Source organism: Pan troglodytes, chromosome 15 (assembly GCF_028858775.2).
Source record: "Pan troglodytes isolate AG18354 chromosome 15, NHGRI_mPanTro3-v2.0_pri, whole genome shotgun sequence".
In the NCBI taxonomy this organism is placed as follows: Eukaryota; Metazoa; Chordata; class Mammalia; order Primates; family Hominidae; genus Pan; species Pan troglodytes.
In genome coordinates this window covers 87,172,232-87,189,519 of record NC_072413.2, presented here as the reverse complement: position 1 = coordinate 87,189,519, position 17,288 = coordinate 87,172,232, and the positions used below count along the sequence as shown (strand labels likewise).

At 41.6% G+C, this 17,288-nt stretch overlaps 1 protein-coding gene across 14 annotated transcripts in view; it reads left to right on the top strand.

Moving 5' to 3' along the window:
• Positions 1-17,288, top strand: part of FOXN3 (forkhead box N3) — a 461,111-nt gene that overhangs the window by 435,687 nt on the left and 8,136 nt on the right. For all 14 annotated transcript variants that reach the window (XM_016926572.4, XM_054666225.2, XM_016926571.4 and 11 more), the window contains one exon: positions 748-853. In XM_016926572.4, coding sequence (XP_016782061.1) covers positions 748-853 — 106 coding nt within the window. The remainder of the gene's footprint in view (positions 1-747; positions 854-17,288) is intronic.

Below are 17,288 nucleotides of genomic sequence, written 5' to 3'. Positions count from 1 at the left end.
GCCACGAGGATCGCCTGGGGGGATGAACTGTGTGGTGCGTGCTGAGATGCCAAGTAGCTTGTAAAATCGGCTTTTACGAGAGATAATTTGGGTCATATTTTTCCCCTTGTTGGATTAAGGATAAATGGAAAGATGTTCTCAGCTTCTGCCCATGGCAAAGCATGGGGAGGTGCTTTTGTTGGTCACCAGGTGTCTTTCCTACAGTGTTGGGGTTTTTGAGTTGTTGTTAGGGTCTGACTGAAGGTAAAAGGTTATGTTTAATAAATGTGAGAAAATACTATTTGAAGCCTACTTTTGAAAACTCACTTTTTTTTTTTTAACCTAGGCATTAATCCTTTGGTTGCGAGCTACTAGTCTGATTTTTACTTACCAGATTATCTTTCTGTCTGTCTTACTCTCTGGGTATCTTTTTCTGTCTCTGTTTCCCCGTGTGTGTGTGCACGTGTGTCTGTGTGTGTGTGCATGTCTGTATGTGCAGGTGTACGTACGTGTCTGCGTGTGTGTGTGTGCGCGCATGCATGACTGTGTGAGTGTGTGTCTGTGCATGTCTGTGTGACTGTGTGTGTGTGTGTATGTGCATGTATGTGCACGTGTGTGTGTGTGTTTCTCTCTGTCTCTGCTCCATGCATGTTCTCTGCCCTCTGTCTCTCTTTCTCTCTTATTGGTCTATCCAGAATTTCTGACTTGGAACGGAAATCTTCACAGTTGAATTCACGTGCGGTGTCTTTCTCCCCTTTGCTTTTTCAGTTCCTCCAGGAGTGATCCAAAATGGAGCGCGGGTCCTGAGCCGAGGGCTGTTTCCTGGCGTGCGGCCGCTGCCAATCACTCCCATTGGGGTGACAGCGGCCATGAGGTAAGGGGGGAGTGCGCTGGGCAGAGCCAGCCTGGGGAGTGGGAAGGGCAGCTTGCTGTCCACGGGGTCCCTTCTGGAGACAGAGAGGAGCTGCTTCGAACTAGTGACAGCAATAAACCTGGTTTGCGTGCTCAGAAATGTGAAAGTAACCCCAAGAACTCCCAATCCAAATGCCCCCTTCTCTTTCTCGGGCCACCAGATGATCCTGGTCTCTTTACAGATGAGGAGATGGAGGCGAGTTAAGTTTTTTCTTCTAAGAAGGCAGGGTAAGAGGTGGGCAGAAGAAAACAGAAGGCAGGATATTAATTGGATTCTAGGCTAACGGGCCAGCGCAACACCCAGTCCTGTCCCTCCCCTGTCCTGTGACTCCGGGCTCAGTTCCTTCATCTGTGAAACTCCTGCCTCCTACCAGGGGTTGCGGGGAAAATCAAATGCAAAATCAGATGTGAGGCGAGCTTTGGTACGTGGTCTATAAATAGCAGGTGGCATCATTCCCCTGCTTCCAAGAATGAGGTCAGCTGCCAAACCGCATGAACCCTTCCTTGGGACATTTCTCTCCTCCATGCTCTCCATCTCCACTGTCAGCCCCGGATCAGGGTCCACCGCCAGCCTGCGGCCCTCATAGGCACCATTGGCGGAGCCTCCTCCCATCTGCCAGCTGCTTCTACACCCACTCCTGCCCATCCATCCACCACTGCCAGACCAGTTTCCTAACTCCGTGCCCCTCTAGCTGTCTGCAGAAGCACCTTCTGTGACTGCCCCTGCATCACCCTGATAGTCCTTCCTTCTCCTCGAGCCAAATGTGTTCCCCAGATATGCCCAGTATTGGCCCATCTTATTCATACAGTTTTGTCTGCATAGATTCCCCTCACCCTCATATGCAAGGCAGCACGTCCTTCAAAATCTGACACAAAAGATGATCCCTTCCCAATGCTTTTTTTAATGTGGTCTGGGAACCAGCATCAGAGAAACTTCTCTTTGCCGTGAACTGATTAGCCCCATGCTTTAGCCCTTCAATGAGTGACCCTGTATGGTAGCAGTTTCTCTGTGTGTCCCTTTCTGTCCTGGGTGCTTTGTGTCCTGAGGATGAGGGCTAGCTCTCAATCAGTTGTCTGATGCCGCATCACTATTGCATGTGCCAGGCCCTGGTTGCTTGTTTAGAAAAAGCCTGTCTCACTGAGCTGCATCCCTTGAAGGTACCATCCCTCTCCTTCTGCGTTTACGGATCAAGTTTGCGCCTGAAGGCCATTTTGTTTTCATAGTGTTTCATGTCCAAAAGGAAACCAACCCAGAAAGTGTGTTTAGCTGGGCCTGAGGGAGAAGCAAGGTCAGACTCCCCTGCCGTGTGCAGCTTCTCCACGAGCTTGTCTTTTAACTCTTCCTGCTGTTGTCAGGACAAGTCGCATAATCTTCAGAGCAAAGGTCTATAGGTTCTGATAAGATGGGAAGTTGTTAGCAATTAGAATAGTAACAAATTATAAAACCACTTATCATTTCTACTAATCTGACAAGGGGATATTTTCCAAAAATACATGGAAAGGTTTTTCTTGTACCTCCCCGGTATCTTTCCTGGCTACTCTCAGGTCAATAATTCTTGAGTTCCTAAGTGGTAAGCCTCTTTCCGTGAAGCCAAAATTCCAATGCTCTTACCTCACATTTTTGAAAAAGACATACTCTGTTTTTCATTCTTTCTTAAAATCTTTCCTGTGTTGCCTCATAGTTTACCTTCTTGGTTGAGAAGACTTGGAGACTGTGAACTGTTTTTGCTTGGAGGAACAATGTATTTTTATTAGCAGATTCTAAATATAGACTTACAGTTTATCCTCTTGACCATTTTTTTTAGTGCCTTCAAGAGTAGCTTTCACTATGGGCTCAGCCATGCCTTATAGAAGGGCACAGAAAAGCCAGGCGGACAACAGGTGGACCTTCAACAGGAGCCGCCTTCTCATTTTAATTCTTACTCTCATGGCATTTATGATGACAAATGTTACTGGTTAGTTCCCTCTTGAGGTGTTATTTCAACTACCAATGGTTTCTTTCTAGTTAGAGAATAACAAAGCACTGCAGCAAAACAGTCTTGTTTCTGTTGAAAGTTGCCACTCATGCAGTCCACTGAGTGCCTCAGCTGGGCTCCTTCCAGAGTAAAAGAAAACAAGACAGCCTCTGAGCCAAACTTGTGTATCAGACAGGTTCAGTAGGGAGACAGAAACCACACCAAGTAATTGAACAGAGAGACTTTAATGTTAACCAGGGCTGGGTGTGGTGGCTCATGCCTATAATCTCAGCACTTTGGGAGGCTGAGGCAGGAGGATCACTTGAGGCCAGGAGTTCAAGACCAGCCTGAGCAACATAGGGAGATCCCAGCTCTACAAAAAGTTAAAAAATTCGCCGAGGCCGGGCACATTGGCTCACGCCTGTAATCCCAACACTGAGAGGCTCCGGCGGGTGGATCACTTGAGCTCAGGAATTTGAGACCAGCCTGGGCAACATGGAGAAAACTTATCTCTATTTAAAAAAAAAAAAAAAATGACCTGGGCATGGTGGCACACACCTGTGACCTAGCCACTCTGGAGGCTGAGGTGGGAGGATCCCTTGAGCCTGGGAGGTCAAGACTGCAGTGAGCCGAGATTGCTCCACTGCACTCCATCCTGGGTGACAGAGTGAGACCATGTAAAAATCAAAATGATTAGAAAGAAAGCAAAGCTGTGAACCAGGTAGGAAGTTATTAACTAGGTAACTGAAAGGGTAAAAGATAACTCAGGGTATCATGGAGAGAGTCATTGCAGGAGGCAGCTACCACCTCTAGGGTAGTAGCCTGCAACCGTCAAAGAGGGTTGACGGAACAAAGGGAAGAGGTTGGAATGATCACCCCATGGAGCTGAAACTCACCTTTGCGTGGGGGGCGGGGACTAGGAAGCAGCCTCTGATGGTGCTGGTGCCTCTAGGGGAACATAGTTCTGCAAGTGCTGGAAAAACTGCAAACTGGTTTGGCACCTCCGAGAATGAATGCTGCTGCTGAGGTGCAGAGGCATTGCTGGGTGGCACAAGAACAGGAAACAGGCAGGAGCCAGTTCTATCTTTCTCCACCACCTTCTCAGTCTCTCTATGGCACCCCCTGGTGGCGGAGCCTCACATGGAACCCAGTGGTAAAGTCCAGCCCCAGCCCCAGCCCCAGCCCCAGCCCCAGTTTGGGAAACAGAGTAGAAGGGTGGGTTTGAGACTGAGTGGCAATAGCTTTGTAATGGCACAGCTTGCTTCATCTCTGTCCACTACAAAAGGATGTATAGTCTAATTAAGGAGTGACTTTCCTGAGCATCATAGGAGTTTTGAATAAAATCATTTTGGTAAAATGTGAAACCATAGTTTGCAGAAGCTAGGCAAGTTACGATTTGCATAAACAGATAACCAGTAAAGAGGCCGGGCACGATGGCTCACACCTGTAATCCCAGCATTTGGGAGGCCGAGGCAGGCAGATCACCTGAGGTCAGGAGTTCAAGACCAGCCTGGCCAACATGGTGAAACATCATCTCTACTAAAAATACAAAAATTAGCTGGGTGTGATGGTATGTGCCTGTAGTCCCAGCTACTCAGGAGGCTGAGATGGGAGAATCGCCTGAACCCAGGAGGTGGAGGTTGCAGTGAGCCGAAATTGTGCCATTGCACTCCAGCCTGGGCAACAGGGCAAGACTCTGTCAAAAAAAAAAAAAAAGAGAGAGAGAGAGATAACCAGTAAAGAAAACCATTGTGCATTAGCAGTTAGTTGTCCAAATACCAATTCTGAACTTGCCCCCCTCAGTTTTAAGGGAAATTAGGGGAAGAGGGGTAGCAAGCTCTAGAACATTAGGGGTACTTGCTTGTAGTATCTTTGCCCTCTTTTTGTAGGGCAGGTAGTAGACACTGAGATGCTTTTGGAAAGAAGGAACACAAACGTAGCTATGGAGGCATCTGCCTAATCAGTGTCTGTGTAAAACCCATTAAGAAGTGCTTGGGGAAAAACATCTTGTTTTGCATTTTCACATTCATCATAATTTTAACATTTTTAATTTGGCCACATGTCAGTGGAACCCAAACTCAGCCAAGGCTAAAAAGGAAAGCAGTGCAGTGGAGACTAGAACAACACAGAATGTCATCTCCCAGACCACGTGGCAGTGCCCAAGTATTCTGTGTGTGCTCAGATGTTTACAGGGGTTGCTGCCCCAGTCTGTTCAGCTGGGGCCCAGGGAGGGCGGGAGAGTCATTAGCACCCACTAAAGACCAATTTCCCACTCTCTTTTGTGTGACAGGTTTTCCCTGTGAATCTAAGCGACTTCTCCTTAAGTGAAAATATTTGTCTTTCAGGGATTTTTTTTTTTCCTCCACAGAGTGGCAAAGGCCATGTTTGTTTGTCTTAACTCTGAAACTGTTATTGACATAGATGAAGTGTTACTTTTATTAGCTGATCATTACACAGCTTCTATTTGCCAGGTTCCTTTGCATATAATTATGATGTGAAATCTCCTTGTAAGAGTATCTGTCAATAGTGTAATTGACTTTACGGTGTTGACTTTTTACTCAATAACCTCCAAGATTGGCCCATCCTTAGACGTTGGAAACCTGCTTATTTTTAAATTTGCCTGGGCGTCAAGTCCTCAAGACACATCATCCTCAAAATAACTACCCACACATCTTAAAGTTTTATATCTGTGTCTTCGGCTGCTTTCCCAGGAAAATCCCTTGCAGAGATTGCATTGAATGGAACCCATGATGGATAGCCCTGGGAGAGCTGTTGCTGGCCTTCTTGGGAAGGAGGAGTCCCAGGTTTCTTATATTCACAGCATCGTGGGCTGTCCCACACCCTGGGTTGGGTCACAGCAACCTCCCTGGATCTCAGCCACCTTGCTTTTAACCTTTAGGGCTCTTTTTGATCCCTGCATGCCTCATCAGGTGGCAGAAAAGAATGACATGTCCAGGGCTCGCTAGAGGATTGGGAAAAAGCCGATGTGGGGAAGGCCTGTTCTGTAGCAACTGAACCAACAAAATACGTACATGAACTCAGGAACCACATTTCCTCGGTCCATCTCCTGCAGCCGTGTGACCTCAGGGAAGCGCCCATGGGCTTCTCAAGAGGAAACGTGTGTCTGCCTCATGGGTTATTTGGATTCACACACAGCTGTGTGCCCAGCACATAGTCAGCATTCTGTAGGTGTTTGATAAATAAGTAACATGGAAAGCCTCATGGATTCACCTAGCCTGTCTCCCACAGACCTTCGCAGGTTTGCTTCCTGAGCACTGGAACCTCAGGTACCCCAAAACCTTAGGAGAAGGCTTAGATTAAATTCATGCCACCTTTCAGCACAGAGTACATTTGTTGGCAAAGCCATTGGCTTTAAAGAGTGCTGGCCATAATCTGGACTACAAGTCTGGACCACCCTATTTGTTACCAAATTATATGAGAGTTTCATCCAATCACCGTCTAAGGCTACTTAATTTTATTTGGATCTCCAGCAACCTCAAGTGAAAAACTGCACTTCCTATGGAACATGAAGCAAGTCAGGCATTAATGGTCTGACTGTAGTAGCAAACATTAATTCCTAAGGTCATGTCAAAATAGAATCATCGGGAAAGCCCATCTCTCAGCCTAAGTTCTGCTCCGGATCAGCTGTCTTATCTCCTCCCTTGAGAAGATGTTTGTTTCAGGAGTGTAGGAAGGTGGCAACCTTTAGTATTAAGATAGGGTTGTAGTCCAATTATGTAACTTGAGGGTAAATTGGCTGCTGATCTTTTCTAGTGTTGTATTTTGTTCTGTATGTAAAGACCAAACACCTGTTGGCCTTTGTCTTTGAAATCATGGTCTTTGAAGGCAATTACAAAACTCAGTATTAGATTTTGCTTTGTAGTGGGAGGAGAAGAGAAAATACTAAAGAGCTAGGTTTAAGAGAAAGGGGGGAAAGAATCCCAGTCACACAAAGCATGCACTGAATTCCCTCCTGGGCCCATTTCAGCAAGCGTAGTTTTTGTTTTGGGCCCTTCTGGTCCAGAAATTTAAACAACGACCAGCAAACTGTGAAATTTGATCAACATTCTAGAGCTGCTCCTCATATTTCATATCAATGACATGTGTTAATGCCTTTGAAAGTCCTGGTGGCTCTTTTTCATGTTGTACCTAGAAATCCTCCAAACTCCCAATGATTCTGGACTGTTGTAAATGCAAAACAATTCATGGAGGAGAGTTGTAGGATCACTCCTATTTGTGTTGTGTGATCTCTTGCAAAAAGGAAATCATGTTTATCTCAGTGGTTTAGGGGAGCAGTTTGCAGCTCATGGGAGAAAATTGTGGTCCCGCTGGATATTACCACTGAGTTAGAACTCTTAGAGCTGGATGCTTCCAGGAAGGGCTAACCACCTGGCCCCTGGACATCCTTTACCTTTTTAGCCATGCGTCTGCCAGATTGCAGAATTCTAGGGCTGCTGGAAGGGGTCTTAAACCTCACCTTGATTTTACAGCTTAGGCACAGGTAGAATTAGACTGGATTTTGTGAAAAAGGTAGGGAAGAGCTGTAAATTAACAAGTTAAATCAGTTTAATGACCTAAATGACATCTCTGTCCTAGGTAGAATTTGATACCTGGTGAGAAGTATTTTATGCAACTTGTATTAAATGATTCTCTGCATGCTCCTTAGTATTTCCTATCATTCTTCGTAGTGTTCATCTTTACAGTTTGGGGAGGCTACTGTCTTTTTATTTTTATTTATTTATTTATTTGAGACAGGGTCTCGCTTTGTCACCCACACCAGAGTGCAGTGGCACAATCACGGCTCACTGCAGCCTCATCCTCCCGGGCTCAAGTGATCCTACCACCTCCCAGCCTCTCAAGTGTTTGGGACTACAGGCACTCACCACCGCTCCTGGCTAATTTTTCTATTTTTTGTAAAGGTGGCATCTTGCCATGTTGCCCAGGCTGGTCTCGAACTCCTGGGCGCAAACGATCCACACACCTCAGCCTCCCAAAGTGCTAGGATTACAGGTGTGAGCCACAGTGCCCAGCCCTGAGTTTTTTAAATAACTAGAATAATACTGTGTCTTTCTTAACTTTGTTTTTTTAAAAACTCATATTAAGTTTCTTTGTTTTGTGACATCTAGCTGTAATTGAGTCATTTTCACTGCCATATAATATCCCATTACGTGACTATACTATCATTTTTTTAAAAAAGACATTTGGATCATTAATAGTTCTTTGATATTACAAGCAGTGCTACTGTGGAAATTCTCATACATGTCTCAGATTCATTTAAGATGTCTAGGAGTGAAATTGTTGATTTATAGGGTATGTACATGCTCAGCTTTACAAGGTAATGCCACATTGTTTTGTAAAGTGCTTGTTTCCAATTACACTGCCACCAGCAGAGTGTGATGGTCCCTAGTCCTCCACATCTTCACACACATTTAGAATTGTCATGCTTTGTCATTTCAACCAATCTGGTAGGTATGTAATGGTATCTCATTGTACTTTAATTTATATTTCCCTTTTTACTAAAGATGTTGCACAGTTTTTCATATATTTAAGGGGCTCTTTGAATATATTATTTTATGGATTTCCTGTTTAGCATTTTGCTCATTTTTCTACTGGGTTCCCTTTTTTCTTCTCTTCATAGGAGTTCTTGGTATAGTCTACATATCAATCTTGTATTGACTACATATGTTGCAGATTTTCTAAGTTTGCAGATGGTCTTTTCACTCTCTTTCAATTTCCATTCTTATTAATCACATTTATCAATCTTTTTATGAAATCTGGTGTCTTAAAAATTTATTTCCCTACTCTATGGTCATATAGTCTCCTATAGTATTTTTCTAAAAGATTGAAAGTTTTTTGCTTTCACATTTGAGTCTTATTATTTGAGTCTCTAATCCATCTGGAGTTACGGTGTGAGATAAAGATACACTTAAATATTTTTCAAATAATAAACACTTATCTCAGCATCACTTATTAAGTAGCCCCCCTTTTTCCCACTGATATGAAATGCTAGCTCTGATATATATCAGGTTTCTTTCTATTTGTGGGTTTATTTTGGGGACTCTTGGTCCTATTTCATATTTTCCTGTACCATGGCAATACCACAGTGTCTGAATTATTATATCTTTGTAAGTTCTTAAGTCTGGGAGCGCATATTCTCTCACCTTGTTCTTTTTAAAGTGTCTTTGCTATTCTTGGCTCTTTGCAGTTGTGTATAAACTTTATAATCAGCTTGATAAACTGCAAGGGGGTGTGCAAACAAGAAAAACAAAGAAAAGACACCCTATTGTGGTTCCTGACTAGAGTTGTATGGAATCTGTAGATCAATTTGTTGTGGATTAATACTCTTATATTGAATGCTAGGTGCAGTGGCATGCACCTGTAGTCCCAGCTACTCAGGAGGCCGAGGCGGGAGGGTTGCTTAAGCCCGGGAGTTTGAGGCCAGCCTGTACATAGTGAGACCCTGACTCTTAACAACAAAACCTCCTTTTTGCATCTTTCAGTCCATGAGCATGTATAGTTCTCCATTTACTTAAATCTTACAGTGCCTCTCATTATAGCTTTATGATTTTTTTCCCTAAAGTTCCTATGCCTGTTCAGTTAGATTTATTCTACATGGAATAGATTCTTTTTCATGCTGTTATAAATTTTACAAATTAATATGATGTATTTTCTACTTGCTGCTAATATACGGAAATGCAATTTATTTCACATTATTGATTTTTTTCCAGCAACCTTGCTAAATAAACTGCATTAGTAACTCTAACAGTTTATAGATTCTTCTACGCACAAATCATATCTTTTGTCAATACTGGTGGGGTTTTTTTTTCCTAATTATTGTATCTTTTCTTTTTCCTGTCCTATTGCACAGTCCAGGACCTCTGAATAGAAGTTATGATAACAGGCATCTTTGTGTTATTTCATATTTTAAGTGGACCCATGTTACTGATTCACAATTGATAGGACATTAGTTAAAGGTTTCTTAGGAAATATGCTTTATCATAACAAAATTATTCTATTCATACTTTGCTATGATATTTTTATCATGAGTGGTTATTGAGTTTCATTAAAAAAAGTTTGCATTGTTAAGATAACTATAAAATTTTTCTTTCTTTTTTTTACTGTGGTGAATTATACTATAAATTTGTCATTTTGAACAAAACTTGCATTTCTGAATATACTTGCTTATGATACATTTTTTTTACATATTACTAGAGTTGCTAAGCTAATGTTTTATTTATGAATTTTGTGTCTTTGTTTATAACCCAGGTTTCTCCAGTTCTGTCTTTACCTAGTTTAGTGTCAAGATTACATTCGCCTCAGAAAAGGAGTTGAGGCGTATTCACTCTTTCAGAGTTTATCTAAGACTGGAAATATCTGTTGCTTAATATTTGTTGGAACTTGCTTGCAAAATAGTCTGGCACTGGTGTTTTCCTTGTGGGATGATTTTTAACTATTGATTTAATTTACGTAATGATAATAGGATGACTTGTATTTTTAAATTTCCTTTTGAATTTATTTTGGCAACTCTAGGGGTTTGTCCGTGTCACTTCAATTTTCAAATATATTGGCAAAGAGTTATTCATAATATACCTTGTCATCTTTCAAAACATCTTTTGTAACTGTGTCCCTTTTTTATTCCTTATTTCATTTGTATCATTTCTTTTTTGCTTAATCTCGCCATAGATTTTTTTTTCAAAGAATCAACTTTTTAAATTAGCTCTACTTTGCATTTATTCTCTATTCCATTGATTTCTGCTATTTATAATTTCCTTTCTTTTTTGGATTTATTCTGTTTTTCTTTGTCTAGATTGTGTACTTTTATTTCAAGCCTTTCTTCTTTTTCTGTAGAAGTTTAAGGTTATAATTTTCCTCACCCTACTGCTTATTACAGTCTATAGGTTTTGGTATATTTATTTTAATTATTGTTAAGGTACAAGTATTTTCTAATTGCCATTTTGATTTTTTCTTTGACCCATGGGTATTTTTAAAATGTGTTTTTTGAATTTCCAAACTAAAGAGAAGATGGTTGTTTTTAATTTTTGTTTTCAGTTATCTCTCAACATTGACTATTAATTTGAATACATTGTGGTCAGAGAATTTATCTGTACATTATTGCTTCTTTGAAATTTGTTGACATTTGCTGTGTGGTCTAGTATATATCAGTTTTTAAAAAATATTTCAGCCAGGCATGGTGGCTCACAACTATAATCCCAGCACTTTGGGAGGCTGAGGTGGGAGATTGCGTGAGGCCACAAGTTCAAGACCAGTCTGGTCAACACAGTGAAACCCCATCTCTATCAGTTATAAATGAAAAATAAATAAGTAGATAAAAATTAAAAAGATGTCATGTGTGCATCAGAAAATATGTCTTTTCCATTATTAGCACATGTTCTATGTTTATGCCAAATCTTCTCCATATAAAACTTTTGTGTGTGTGTGCGTGTCAGCTTGATCAATTGCATACTGAAAGGGATGCATTAAAATCTCCCATTCCAATGTAGATTTGACTATTTCTTCTTGTACCTCTTTCAATTTTAGGCATATATATTTTGAAGGTATTTTAATGAAACTGTGAATGTTTAGAATGGTTTTATCTTCCTGATGGGTTGAATCTTTAGACTGTTGAATGACTGTTTATCTGGAGTAATGATTTTTGCCTTGAAATCCATCTGACCTCATTTTAATATTGCTATACCAGCATAGCACACCTTGTTCCAGTCTTACTTTTAACCTGTTTTTCTTTATCCTGTTATTTAGGATTGTCTCTTGCAAACAGCACATGGCTTCTTTTTTCTTTTTTAAATTTGAGCTAATGATCTGTACCTTTTAGCTGAAGATTTTTAGCCCATTTTTATTGACATTTTTGGGTGTGGTTCTATCATCTCATTTTACGTTTGTGTTTGCCCCATTTTTTCAGATTCTTTTTTGTTTGTAGCATTATTTTAAATTGATTCTCCTACTCCTCATTCCATTTTTCCCCCTTCTAATGGTTTGGAAGTTACCCATTCTGTTTTTCTTCATTTGGTGTTGATCCTAGAACTTTTAGCATGAATATTTTTAAATATTTAAAGTTAATCAATATCTTTAACCTTCTGATCAATACAGGTCTCTGGGAGTGCTTTAAATTCAGTTCTGTCCACCTCCCAATTGATATGCTACATTTCTCCAGTACTTTGGTTCTGGTTTTGTTTCTTTGTGTGTGTTTTGTGTGTGGGTGTGTTTTGTGTGTGTGTGTGTGTGTGTATAACCACTTAGTCATTATTATTATTGTATTGTACAATCAATACTTGGCCACATTTTCTTTTCCTTTTTGAGACAGGGTCTCACTCCTGTTGCCCAGGCTGGAGTGCAGTGGCACGAACACAGCTCACTGCAGCCTCAGCCTCCCGGTTTCAAATGATCCTACCACCTTAGCCTCCCGAGTAATGGGGACTACAGGCATGCACCACCGTGTTCAGTTAATTTTTTGCATTTTTGTAGAGATGGGGTTTTACCATGTTGCCGGGCTGGTCTTGGAACTCCTGGGCTCAAGAGATTCACTTCCCTCGGCCTCCCAAAGTGCTGAGATTACAAACATGAGCTACAGCACCCAGCCTTCATTTTCTGTACTGATCATTTCTGCTTACATCTCAGATCTTCCATTTTGGATCATTTTTCTCTTTCCTGAAATATATTCTTAAGAAATTCCTACAGTAAGGGTTTATTTGTAGTTAAAGTCCTGAATTTTTGCCTGAAAAGTTATATTTTGCCCTTACCCTTAGAAGATAGTGTTACTGAATATAAAATTCTAGATCGACAGTTATTTTCTCTCTTGAGAATATTGTTCCACTTTCTTCTGCTTCACTTGTTTTATCTTAATTAGTACTTTAGGCGATACGTTTTCTTTCTACTACTTTAAAAATCTTTTTGTCTTTTTTGTGTCTGCTCTAAAGTTTGACTGTGATGTGTCTCCGTATGGACTTTATTTTCTTTATCCCGCATGGGACGTGTTGGCTTTCTGAATCTGAAGATTGGAACTGTCATCAAAACTAGAAAATTCTAGCCATTTTCTATTCAAGTATTGAATCTTCTCCATTCTTTCTTTTCACTGGAACTCCGGTTAGGTTTCCGTTGGTTCTTCTTTCTTTGTTCCGTCTCATCCAACCTTTCTTCTATATTCTCTACCTCTGTGTCTTTCTGCTGCATTTTGTGTAGTATCTTCAGGTCCATCTAACAATTCACTAATTTTTCTCTTCAGCTACATTGAGTTTTTTAGGAGCACCTTCAGTGTAGATTAATTTATGTATTTTTGAGGCAGGGTCTTGCTATGTTGCCCAGGCTAGTCTTGATCTCCTGGGCTCAAGCGCTTCCTCTTCAGCCTCTTGAGTAGCTGAGATTACCGGTGTGAGCCACCACACTTTGCATTGATGTTTTTAATTTCAAGGATTATATGTTTTATCTCTAGAAGTTCTGTTTAGTGCTTTCCAATATAGCCTGATCTTCCTTTCTAGTATTTTTCAATTCCCTCCTTTATTTATTTAAACATACTAACTTTACATTCTGTAATGAATTATTTCAACATTTATAGTCTTTGCTGTTCAGATTCTATCATTTCTCTGTTCTCTTGTCTCTTTGCTTATGGTGGCTTATTCCCATTGTGTTTAATGTTTTTATTTTTTGTTTTTTTATTATGAACCCATGTTCTTGAAATCTTGTCTGTGGAAATTCCTTGTGGCTTGGGTTTAAAGTATGTTCTTTCAGAGAGGATTTGCTTTTAAAACTTCGGTGGGGAGCCTGGGGGACCAGTATACCTGGAGCCACTTGAACGCCCTTAGAGGGTGCACAGTAAGCAGGAAGCAGCCAGCATCAACCTTCCTGCTGCTCCCTTCCTGCCTCCCACTGAGTGAGTTTGGGTTCTTGTTCTACTGCGAGGGCAGCCGTTTGCTATAGAAAAACTTTGGCTTTCTTCGTTGCCTGATTGCTCACATTGCAGGTTATTTTAAAATGTTTTCTTTGTGTATATGTCTCTATGGGTCTCTGAATATCCCTTATTTTCTAGTGAACTCAGCAATGCCTTTAAAACAAGTTACTGTACTTGATCTAGGATCTTTTATATTATAGTCAGAAGAGAACCTTCCAAATGTCTTTCTACCACTTGGCTGGAGGTGGAAGTCTTTGGTCATCTCTTCTCTTCCATGTCTACTTGCAGTTGATTTTCAAAAGAAGCTTTGAACTTGCTCCAGTCCCCTGCTTCTACAATCCCATTAATCCCATCTACTTTTCACATTTGGCAAAAGATCAGAGTCCTCAAGTAAATCCCTGGGGAGGACAACTACCCTACATGATATCCTTTAGAGTTAGAGCCATTAGTTCCAAAGAGACTCCTAGTGCACCAGGTAAGAGGCAGAGACGACACATGCTCATTATACTGTAGTGGAACCCCTAATTAATTGGTTAAACAAATGAACAAACAAACAAAAAATGGCAAATGGCCATGTCTTAAACCTACACCTTGACTTGTTAGTTGAAAGCCTGCTCATTCTGGGTTTGAACTAATGTGATTTCTCTTTTTATGTTTGATATTTTCCAAATATTTGACAAGAGAATGAGTACCAGGTTTTATTTGAGATGAATAGCACGTGGTTTTGTTGAGCCACGTGCTTTAAACTTTTAAAGGCCCAGTAAAATCTGGTGGCTCTGATTTATGCTAATTGCAATATCGTTGCACATAAATTCAGCTAAAACTGAAAAATTGCAGGCATTTCGGATGTATCACATGTTCATTTTAATGAATGATTTTTAAGAAAGTGGTTAGAAATTCACCTTCCAACATGTTCAGAATGGCTGGTTTCTTTTAAGCATTTGTTGTCCTGTAATGGCAATCCCTGTGGCGGGAAACGTTTGACACCAAGTCAGTGCAGCTGGCTTGCACCATCGTGAATAACATTGCACCAAGTTATTAATAATTGAAGGAGCTTTTCACTTCCTGCTGAGTTTTGTGTGTAATTTATGGATTACATAATCCCAAGCTAAAATCTCAGGGAAGGTTAATTTCATCAAATGAGAAAGAGAGACATTTATATTTTAATTCTCACTCCCTGAAGTTATGTCTGTGTACCTGTTTTCATCCAGAAATATTATCAGTGGATGTATTGGTTTTCTGTCTTCATCACAGTAAACTTCCTTCTTCAGGAGTGACAGGGAGATATTTGGAATTCCTGCTTGAACCATCTTTGAGACTGTCTGGGCCACCCCACTCAACAACCATGGGGCTCTCTGAGTTTCTGTTTTTCTGTGAAATGGTTAAGTAGGCCAGTGTTCCAATAGGGACTTGGGTCATGGACTCTGTTGGCATGCAGTCTGATTCTAGGTGGTACCAGAAACTCTGCCCCACACAGCATCAAATCAGGGGCTGTGGAATCATTCTCTTTTCTATTCTCCCTTTAATCCATGGGATCTCTTTAAGAAGAAAGTTTCCATTTGGATCCCCCTCTTTAATGCTGCTAATCTCCCTGTTTAAGAAAGAGAGAGACATTCTCAGGCTCGAAACCATTCCTCTTATGATAGTGTGGAGCTCACATTTAACATCATTGCTTTGGTTCTAGAGTATTTCTCCCCCTCCCTAAAACTTTGATTTAAAAAATGTTCAAACTTAGGAAAAAAGGGAAAGAAAAGCACAATGAATAGCACAGACCCTTCACCTCGATTCACCAGGAATCAGCACTGTGGAGCACTTGCTTTATTCCTCACTCTCCCACTCGTGATTCTCCCCATCTGTGTTCAGAGAGGGATCATGTTCTGCTTAACTGTGGTAGTGACGTGAGTTGTAAGCCCCAAGTTATTTTTTAAAAGAAGCATTCGGAACTGAATCCATTTATTAAAAGCTAAATATAGCCCACTTTACTCTTTCAAGTATACTTAGATTTACTATGAAACTGTTTGATGTTAGTTCAGTGGGTGAATTATTTTTGTATTTTACAGTAGTTCCCTCAAATGGCAAAAATTAAGAGGACCATCCAACGAGACTTTCATTTTCGTTCACTCTAATAACTATTAATAGCTAGCTGTATGATTAATTACATTTACCAAGTTTCACATTTGGTGACACCTCAAAGTAATCTTATCCCAGCCATCTTTATGCACCCAAGACACAGCCAAGAAATAGGAAGTCTGCAGAAAACAGATACGGAGGAGGCCAAACCCCAAAGCTCAGGGGCTGTGTTCACAGGCAAGCCCTGGAGGAACTCCTCTTGAAGGGCCTGTTTCCTCTGACTTGGTGCTGGGTTCCCATACGCCTCCCGATCCAGAATAGAAAGAGAAAACAAGACTGCTCAGAGTGAACAAGTCACAGCAGCAGGAAGTCGCAGGAATCGGACCACAAGTAAAAAAACATGATCAGGCACCACAAACAGCCTTGCTCTGTGCTCAGGACAGTTCATTTAATCCTCACGCAGCCCCACAAGGTAGATGAGGAAGCTGAGTCTTCAAGAAGTAAAACAGCCTGCTCAAAGTCACCAGTAAGCAACACTGGGATATGAGCACAGGTGTGTGTGGCTTGCAAGCCAGGCTCTGTCTGTAAGGATTTGGGGGAGGTGGTGTGTATCTGGGATCACGGAGCACAGGACACAAGCTGGGACCCTTCTGGGTCTCACTGGGACTTCCGTGTACAAATGCACACATTGTAAGTGTTGGGGTTCATCAGGAGGCTCTTGGACATCTAGCCAAGGCTGAGTTTTGATAATGACCCTCATACATTTTGCTGGTGGACACGACAGTACGGAGTCTCTCCCCCAGCCTAAATTTAGCAAAATACCACCGGCCCTGGGGCCCCAGGAGAGCAGCTCCTTAGCCTCACTCCCTACTGCACCCTTTTCATTAGGGACTCTTTCCCTTCCCCTTTCACTTTCTATGTGGGATGCAACTGAAGTCTCCCTGAGCCTCAAGGCCCATGAGGGTGACAGGAGAAAAGCCAGGGTAGAGATTGTCACTACTGTTATCTCACTGGTGGTCCTGACCCCACAGCCCTTCTACCAGTGCCGTATCCTCAGCGTGTGCCCAGTGAGTCATGGTGGTGGAGACCCACAGTCATTTCCCAAGCTTCATACTCTCTGCCACGTGATTCCACCTGTGCTGCACTTCCTCAGTTTATCTGTTGTGTCCACCGTGCTGACACAGCGATATCCACTGGGGGCCTAGCAGTAACCACACCCTGTCCCGTGGAGCTAGCTCTCTAATGGGACACATGACCACACAGTTCATAATGATGGTGGGGAGTGCCCTCTATGGAGGGAATGTAAGACTACTTACAGTTGGGGTCATCTAGACAGGAAAAGTATGGTCATGTTCCCCAGAACTCTTAGAAATGGATCACGAGGTAGATGAGCTTACAGGAAACCGGGCCAGCATGGTGCAATAGAACAGTTCCCATCCCTGCCAGATTCTTCAGCCCTTGTGTCCAAGGTC